Here is a 9194-nt window from a genome sequence, read left to right on the forward strand (position 1 = left end):
GGCTCTGGGAGCCCTGCCCTGGCACCCCGTACCTGGCCCCACCCTGGCCCTCTTGGCCGGGAACGGCCCGGCACAGGAAAAGCCGGGGGGGGTGTCGGAGGATTAGGGCAGGAGAGCTCAGCAGTCCGCCAGGAACTGGGGAAGGAGGGAAAAGAGCTGCGAGGAGGCAGCCCTCGCACAGAGCCTCGCGAGTGGGGCCGCCAGGGACTGGTGGAGAAGGGGCCCCCGAGAAACCCCAGATGCGAGATGCTCCACGCCCTGAGCAGCTGGAGGAGCAACTGTGCGTGCGCTGCGGAGGGGTGAGGATTTTCACTTTAGCCTTTGGCGGTTTCGCTTGTTTTCTTAGATTCCCACGCCAGGGGAAGAGATTTCGACCGGTGTATGGCGGGGTTTCTCCCACCCTAAGGAGATAACCAGGGCAGGGGGGCTTTCCCACGGCGGGGAATTGTCCCCATGAGCCACAGCAAGAGTGTGTCGTCGTCTCCCCCCCCCCCCCCCCCCAAGAGCTCTGTGCCTAGGGAGCCCTCGCAGGGAGAGTGTCTGGGTCGGACTCCTGCCTTACACGCCCAAGCATGTGCTTTCCAGGCAGGGAGCGGCTCCCAGCGCCCTGCCCGCGGCCGGCGGTGACAGCGACACAGGTCCGCCCTACTCGGTCACTGCGGAAACCTCCGCTCCGCTCCCTCCCTCCCGGCGTGGGCTCTGGGCACGGTGTGCTGAGCACATCTTCCATTTTGGGGAGGCTAGGGGGACAGGGGGTGTATTACACCGACAGGCACAAGAAATCAGTGACGAAGTTTCTATGAGCTCGCTGAGGGTCAGTCGAGACGGGAGCGTTGCAGCAAGCTGCCTCGGTGGTGCCCCTTTTCGAGGCGCAGGGCTTTGGGAGGGTAATCTAAATCTCTCTATGGATGTGTTAGGGTTGTGCTGATGACCAGCAGAGAAGAAAAAGTTCTGTCCCAGCTCTGCTCTTGCCCCCTTTAACTCAGACTTCTCTAGGAGCGGCTGGCCCCGCCGCAGAGCCCGCCGAGCCCCGCTCCCGCGGCAGGGCAGGCTGCACGGCTGCGGGCAAGGGCTGCGGGCAAGGGCTGCGGGCAGGGCCGCCCCCTCGGCGCTGGGAGCGGAGGCGGCAGGGCTGGGCAGAGGGCGCTTCGTGTGCTGGTGGCTTGGCGCAGCCAGACACGCACCCGTGAACCGGCCCACGGGGAGCACGGAGCACCTCGTGGCTTCGTATCAAAAAGTTGCGCCTAGAAAGTGTCTCTCTTGTGGAGAAAGAATTTGCCTGCGGGTTGCGTGGGACCTTTCCCCTCTCCCTTCCGAGCGCAGGTGCCCCGAGGGTTTCAGCCAGCCCAGCCGGCTGGTCACACCTAAGCACATGCTTCAGAGATGCGCTGAATCGGGGCCGCGCTCCTGCGTGGGCTCCGCTTGCGGAGGAACGGCGCGGAGCCACCGCGGGCGCTGAAAGTGCCTAAAGGAAGGGAAAAGCAATTTGGGGCAAGGAGCCGAGTTAGGCGCCGGACCAGGCAGAAATGTCCTCCTCCCCCCTCCGCGGCTCCTGCCCGGCGAAATGGGTGGCAAGGCAGAGCTGTAGCCCTTCGGCGGCTCGGGCTGGCCGAGCACATTTGATTCCCCTTGGGGAGGCACAGCAGCTTGTATAAAAAAGACATTGTTGTCTTTGGAGAGCCCTGTGCGCACTTTCAAAAGCTGATCCTTGAGTTCCCAGCCCCCGCAATCCAGTTGATGAGGAAACGCGCCGCGGTCTTGGTGGCACCGTTTCCATTGGGATTGGCACCATTTGATTGACAAAGTCTCCCATTCTTCCACCTCTCGAGTGTTATCAAACGGATTGTGTGGGGTCAGAAGCTATTGAAGGGACGTCCGTGTAGCCGCATTCTGCAAACACGGGGTGAAGACCGTGCCTTTCTCATGAAAATGCTTCCACCAGGCAAAACGCATCTCATCTTCCCTGCTCTCCTCCTTAGCATTTCCTTTTAACTCGAGCGTTTTACTAAGCAGCATCACCAGGTAAACGAACACATCACCAGTGGCAGCCTAGGCAGGACCCCGTCGGGGCGGCCACCCTCCCCGGGGGCTGCGGGGAGCCAGCTCTGGCAGACGAAACTTGGGTGGAGGGTTCGAAAGAAAAGGGCGAGCGGACGGGACAGGGCAGCCGCGAAGAAGCTTTCTCGCCACTTGTCCGCGGTTTGACTCGCCCCGTTTTAGTTCATTTGGGGCGGGAAAGGAGGAGCAGAGGCTGACCTCCTTTTCACTAGCTCGATCTAGCGGGGCTAAAAAGTGCGGTCGGGACCTTGCGAGGTGTAGCTGTGCCTGTACGCGCGTCGGTGTATTTCTAAATGAGCGGTCAGACTTACAAAGAGAGTTTCAGCTCGCTCCCCAGCGAAGGGGGAATGAAGAGCTCTCGCATTAACTTCCCTTTGCAAGACCCCGCGCAGAGTCAAGGCTGGACTCGCTCGGGTTCATCTAATTGAGCAATGTTTCGGAGACGATCTAACGGGGGGATAAATAAACTCGCCCAGCCGCAGCCGGCGGTGGAAGGGGTCGTTCCGGCGGTGCCCCCGGGAAGGCGCAGGGCGGGCGGCGGGGGCCCTCGTCCGCCCCCGCTCCCCGCCGCGCCCGCCGCCGGGGCCGGCGCTGGGGCCTCCCCAGCTGCCCCACCTCGCACTCCCTGGGGAGAAAAGGAGTCGCTGCTCCTGCCCCACAAATTGCGCCGTCAGTCTCTGTCGTTCGTCTCTGATTTGAGCTGACCGCAGCGTCATTTTAGTGGATCCTGTGGCATTTAATTTTTTTTTCCTCCATCCACCCCCTCTTTTTTGAGGCTAATAAAACAGGCACGGAGCTGATGTGCCTGAGAAATCCGGGGAGAAAAAAAACAAACCAAACCACCAAGGCAAGGTCGAGTGTCTCTCTCTGTAGGAACAAAACCAAAGACCGTATGCTGAAAAACACGTGCGGGGGGGGGGGGGGAGAGGGGGAGGGGGGAGAAATGTTCCAGGGATCTGGAAAGACAAGATCTCAAGATCTGGAAAGAAAAGAGGAAAGAAAAGAGGTAAAAGCAGCCGCCTTTCTAGCCCAAAGTCGCCCTTCCCTGCCTTTGGTGACCCAGCAGACTCACAACAAGCCCACTTCGGGGTATTCAGCCTTCAGGGAGCTGGTGCCGAAAGAGGCAGCTGAGATGATGTAGGAGAGCTGGAGGCCTGATTGAAGGAAAGTTCCCCCGATTATATTTGTGTGGAAAAGCTCACCTCTTGCAGAGCTCTAAAGTGTAATCAAGGCTGAGGCTTACACTTGAAGGATGTTAACTCTCATACGGGAACCTACTTTCTCCTAAACGGTTTCTTGCCTAGTGAATGAGAGCCTCCCAATTGAAGCAAAATGATCCTTATGTACTAATATCAAGCACAGTCACAAAGCGACCGGCTATTTATACTGCCACTTTAGACAAAGATATTTAGTTATTCCCGGGTAGCAAGTGCACTTTTGCATTTTTAAGCACGAACCAGCCGAGCACAAACATATTTACAAGTGCAATTACTAAATAGTTACTCGACACTTCAAAGTCACTGGGTTAACTGTACCTTCGCTGTAATTTTCTTAATATGCAGGTAATCGCTGTATTAAATTGGGTTTGCCAGGCCATAGGCCGGGGTGTGAAACACTCAGGGGAGGTTTCTCTCCTCCGTCCGGGAACACCCCGAAATATAAGCTTTGGAGACGCTGGACAACTTGGGAGATCTCTTCAAAGACCCGAGTGACATTAGCTGCTGGCTGCACGTACGTGTCTGTGAAGGGGCTCGCTTTTGTTTTCACACCGGATCTGAGAACAGATCCGAAAGTGCCAGAAATTGCAGTTTATTCGAAACTGCAGGGAATTCATTGGCAAGGTGGTGTAGCAGATGACCTGAGAGGTCTTCTCTATCCAGCTCCCGTGCTGTATAAATAACCTTAGAAAGCAGCTTCAGGTTCAGAGGGACCACGAGAGCCTGTGACGGTCTTTGCCTTTGAGAATAACGAGCAACATTTTGCGCTAACCTATTTTCCAGCAGTCTCTCGCCCCAGGCAATTAAATTACTGCTTGTTTTTGCAAACTTGCATCGTCCACCTCTCCCTGAGGTCAAAAAAAAAAAAAGCCCTAGGTGAACGGAACTTACGGGTTTAGGGAGAGAAACGATCCTAAACACTGGGGGTCTTGCACTGGGGGGCTTAGCAGACATAGAGAAGGTTCCCGAGATGCTAAATCCCAAGTGCTGTTCAGCCACCAGCCGGCCGGGGTACCTGACAAGCCGGTGCGGGGAGTGCGGAGCGCGGGGAGCAGTGGCCCAGAGCGAAACGTCTGCCCTCCGGAGAGCTGCCCTGCCAGCGGCGGGGCTCCTTCCGGACCAGACTTAGTGGGGGGAGAGGGGGACTCGGTCCTTTTGCTCACCGGCATTCAGCCCCGTCTCCCCAGCTCTCACAAAGGCTGGCTGACAGCCTTGCCACCCGGGAGCTGATTTTAAATCCTTTAACCCCGTCAAACGGGGGTCTTTTCGCCTTGCCTTCCATTTCCCGTCCACGATATTGCCACCTCCGAGAAAAATAAAATGAGTTGTGCTCACGGGGTCTCTCTCTCTCTCTTTCCCTCTCTCTCCCGCGCGCTCTCTCTCTTTTTTTAAAGACATAAAAAAAAAATCCTGACAAGTAAAACTTAAAGGTGTTTACCTTGTCATCAGCATGTAAGCTAATTATCTTGGGCAAGATGTAGGCTTCTATTGTCTTGTTGCTTTAGTGCCTATGCCCCGCCTCTGGTGGCAGCCTAAAACCTGGCGTCTGGCTAAAACAAACGAAAGGCAGCCCTGAGCCTCCACTCAATCCAATTAAGGCGGACTTCGTCCACTCGGTTACGTGTACATCCAACAAGATCGGCGTTAAGGCAACACCAGAATATTTGGCAAAAAAAAAAAAAAAAAAAGATTTGCCTCCCCTTCCTTTTTTTTTTTTTTCCCCAGCCGCCGAATCATGTCGATGAGCCCAAAGCATACGACTCCTTTCTCAGTGTCTGACATCTTGAGTCCTTTGGAGGAAAGCTACAAGAAAGTGGGCATGGAGGGCAGTAACTTGGGGGCTCCCTTGTCAGCCTACAGACAGTCTCAGGTTTCTCAGCCGGCCATGCAGCAGCACCCCATGGGCCACAACGGAACAGTGACTGCCGCCTACCATATGACAGCGGCAGGGGTCCCCCAGCTCTCCCATGCTACGATGGGGGGCTACTGCAATGGGAACCTGGGCAACATGAGCGAGCTCCCGCCTTACCAGGACACCATGCGGAACAGCGCTTCGGCGACAGGATGGTACGGCACCAACCCGGACCCCCGCTTCTCCTCAAGTAAGTCAGCCCGGGGCTGGGTGGCCGGCGGGGGGTGGCCGCGCACCTGCTCCGCCGCACCGCGGGCAACGGGCGCCGGGGGCTCCGCGCCAGGGCAAAAGTCCGTCCAAATCCCAGCCGCCCCCCCCTCTCCGCCCCCCCAATTCCTCCTCCTGCCCGAGGATCGTGCCCGGTACCTCCTCCCCCGGCTGGTTTCATGTCAGCCTGCCGGGGCTGCTTTTGCGGGAGGAAGGGGATGGGAAGCCCCGCGGTGGCGGGGAGCGGGAGCCCGGGGCTCGCCGTCCAGCGGGGCGGGAGCGGCACGGCCCGGGGGCCCGGGAGGGAGCCGACGGTGCCCGTCCGCCTGCGCGGTGCCCGTCCACCTGCGCGCCGCCCGGCACCGGGCAGGCGAGGGAAGAAGCCGGAGCCGCAGCAGCCGCGTCCCGGGAGGCGCGGGGGTGAGCAGGGGAGTCCGCCCCGGCCGGTGCCGGCGGAGCCCCTGTCCCCGGCCGCGCCCGCCACGCTGTCACATCAGGTACTTGCTCGGATGTTACCCCCCGGGCAGGGCGAGGGGCGAGCGGTCGCCTTTAGTCAGAGGGGCTGGGCCGGGCGAGAAAGGGGTCCTGTTGCCCGCCACTCGCCCTGGGGACGCGGGGCGTTGTTTGGGAGCGGGGGCGCCCCGAGGCCCCGGCCGGGGCTGGGCTGCGGGGGGCTGCGGGACCCCGCCGGGGGCGAGCGGCGGCGGGGGCCGCGGGAGCGCGGGGCCCCGCTCGGGCCGAGCCGAGCCGAACCGCCTCAAACGTGCCGCCTTCTCCCTTGCAGTCTCCCGCTTCATGGCGCCGTCCTCGGGCATGAACATGGGCGGCATGGGCAGCCTCGGCTCCCTGGGAGACGTGAGCAAGAGCATGGCCCCGCTCCAGAGCACGCCGCGGAGGAAACGGAGGGTCCTTTTTTCCCAGGCCCAGGTTTACGAGCTGGAGAGACGTTTCAAGCAGCAGAAATACCTCTCTGCCCCGGAGAGGGAACATTTAGCCAGCATGATACATCTCACCCCGACTCAGGTCAAAATCTGGTTTCAGAACCACCGCTACAAGATGAAACGCCAGGCCAAAGACAAGGCTGCGCAGCAGCAGATGCAACAGGAGAACGGCTCTTGCCAGCAGCAGCAGTCTCCCAGAAGGGTGGCCGTGCCAGTGCTTGTAAAGGATGGCAAGCCCTGCCAAGCAGGCTCCAACACACCCACAGCAGCTATCCAGAGCCATCAGCAGCAGGCAGCTACAACGATCACAGTGGCTACCAATGGCAACAGCCTCGGACAGCATCAGAGCCACCAGACAAACAGTGCGGGGCAGTCTCCAGACATGGGACAGCACTCGGCCAGCCCTTCCTCTCTGCAGAGCCAAGTCTCCAGTTTGTCTCACCTAAACTCTTCTACTTCTGACTATGGCACTGCCATGTCTTGCTCCACCTTGCTATACGGTAGGACCTGGTGAAAGGATTAAACAAAGCAAAAGAAAAAAAAAGGAAAAAAATAAAAAGAAAAAAATAGGCAGACTTTCCCAGTCACACAAATCTCTGTCCTGCTGTCCTGTCCAAACTACTGGGTGTTTTTCTTTTTTTTTTTTTTCGTCTTTCTTTTTTAACGCTCCCCCCCCCCCCCCCCCCCCGTTTTACTGAGTGGTTCTCTGAGGACCTCTAAGAGAGAGAGAGAGAGACATTTTTTTGTTCGGTTTTGTTGTTACTCTTGATGGCTTTGGGTCTTTCTTTTTTCTTTTTTTCCCCGAGGTTGTTGTATGGGGTGTTAAAAAAAATTCTGACTAATAACCACGGAGCAGTCTGCAGAAAGGGGACCATCGTTAGGCATGGTCCGAAGGCTTGGATTTCAGATGTACACTTTGCCAGCGTCTAGGACTCGCATGTAAATATAGAGATTTTGGGGGATGGGGTGGTTTTCCCCAAAAAAACCGCATTCGCGTCACCCAGACACACGAAGCAGCTTCCCCCCCCCGGTCTCCACTCCCAGCCCCGCCGCCAGGGCCAGCGGATGGAGACGTGGAGTTATCAAAGGCTTGGCTTTTATTTTCCTCCTTACGTTTGATGTGAACCTGTAGCTGTATAATGCTGTCAAAAGTTGGACTAAACCCATAGTTTTTAGTAGCCTGTATATTTTGTTGTAAAAAGAAAAAGAAAAAAAAATACAATCAACCAAACCAACCCCCACCTTTTTTATGGACACTGATCGCCCCGTCGTAAATCCTCTGGCAGTTCGTTATTTGCGCACGCCGCCTTTTCCTGTTGTAACTTATGTAGATATTTGGCTTAAATATAGTTCCTAAGAAGCTTCTAATAAATTATACACATTACGAATATTCTTTTTTTATTTCCCTTTGGTTCTCCCTCCCGACCCTCCCTTCTCCGCATCTCTTTTGTTTTGTTTTCTTTTTCCTTTTTTGCTTGATGGAAAAACAATCCGGGATGCTGCCAAACCCTGAACGGCCCCTGCCCCTCCCAGGGCCCGGACCCTGTTCCCAGAGGGGAGCTGCGCCAGAGAGTTAACGGGATGCAGGATCAGTCCTCAGCGTGCAAAAGTGACAAGCAAATGCGTGGGATTCACAAACTCGAGGGCGAAGAGATCGAGTCCAAATTCATCAGCCCGATTATTGGGGGGAGGAGGGAGCACCTCAGAGACTTCTTGCTAGAGAAAGCAAAGTATTCCGGGGGTAGAAATTCAAATGCCAAAGGCACGGAGGAGAAAGAAGGTAAAGTCTAACGCCACTAGAAACAAATTAACGAAGAATCTGCTGACAGTATAAAACATGCAGCCGATTTAAAGAGCGTCCAGTTTTAATACCTTGTAAAAAAAAAAAAGATAATAATTTCTACCAGGTTTTCCTATGTACTTGTATTTTAAGGGAAGTACAGTCACCTTATTTATAATCGAAATAAAAAGATAGTTTATTGTGTACGACGCGTAGTTTGAATTAACTTTCTTTATCAGACTGTATTTAATTTTCTACACGTACCACCTCCGCAAGCACACACACGCGCGACCACGCAGTTTCTCCTGCCCTCGTCCGCCTCGTCACCCAGACGAGAGGCTAGCTGCAGGCTGCGTCTCAGTTTAACGCAGATTGCTTTTGGTTTGGGGTTTTGGGTTTTGTTTTGATTTTTTTTCTGTAGCGATTTGGGAAGCTTGTAAAGAAAGAGATGAATAGAAAGTGCGTGTGCGCGCACGTGTGTGTGTTGTGTGCGCGTGGGTGTGCGTGGGTGCGCGGGGCGCGCGCCTGGCTGGGACATGGAGGGGCGTTTTGTAGGAAGTCAAATATTATGGGTAATGCAAGGCATTTAGGTATTAACATTGCTGTAAATATATAAAGCATATCAAGTTAAGCAGCTCGTATCGGACGAGCCAGAAATACATGTAATTCGCTATCTTCCGGGTGCCGAATATCCCTTTTGTGAGTGTAACAAAATAAGGAGTCCCCCATCCTAAAAGACCTCGTAGCGTGTTTTCCTTCGCATCTGCTGCTCGGTGTCGGTTTTTTCTCCAGATCCCCTCAGTTAAACCACGGAAGCGAATCGCAGTCATTGAAAGACCTCTGAATTACAGGGGTATTATGAAACGCTCATATTTTTGAAGAGAAAACAAGCAGCTTGCCCGGGATGGAAACAACCCAACCTCCAGTTTAAGTAGCAGCTTTCGAAAGCTCCAATCTTTTATTTATACAAGATAGCCGGTGTTACTCGGACACCAAGTGCTAGTTTGGATGGAGAAAAAGGGAAATAGACAGAAGAAAAAAAAAGATTATCGGATTCTTTCTACCTCCCTCCCCCTTTA

The 9194-nt window shown here is 55.4% G+C and overlaps 1 protein-coding gene across 1 annotated transcript; it reads left to right on the forward strand.

Annotated features, from left to right (window-relative positions):
* Nucleotides 1-246: 246 nt before the first annotated feature.
* On the forward strand, nt 247-7792 carry NKX2-1 (NK2 homeobox 1). Its single transcript, XM_075152508.1, has 3 exons — nt 247-299; nt 5001-5377; nt 6179-7792. Exons 1-3 carry the CDS (start codon nt 247-249, stop codon nt 6847-6849), a joined length of 1101 nt encoding a protein of 366 aa, XP_075008609.1. The 3' UTR covers nt 6850-7792.
* The last annotated feature ends 1402 nt before the right edge of the window (nt 7793-9194 follow it).

This window comes from Calonectris borealis, chromosome 5 (assembly GCF_964195595.1).
Source record: "Calonectris borealis chromosome 5, bCalBor7.hap1.2, whole genome shotgun sequence".
In the NCBI taxonomy this organism is placed as follows: domain Eukaryota; kingdom Metazoa; phylum Chordata; class Aves; order Procellariiformes; family Procellariidae; genus Calonectris; species Calonectris borealis.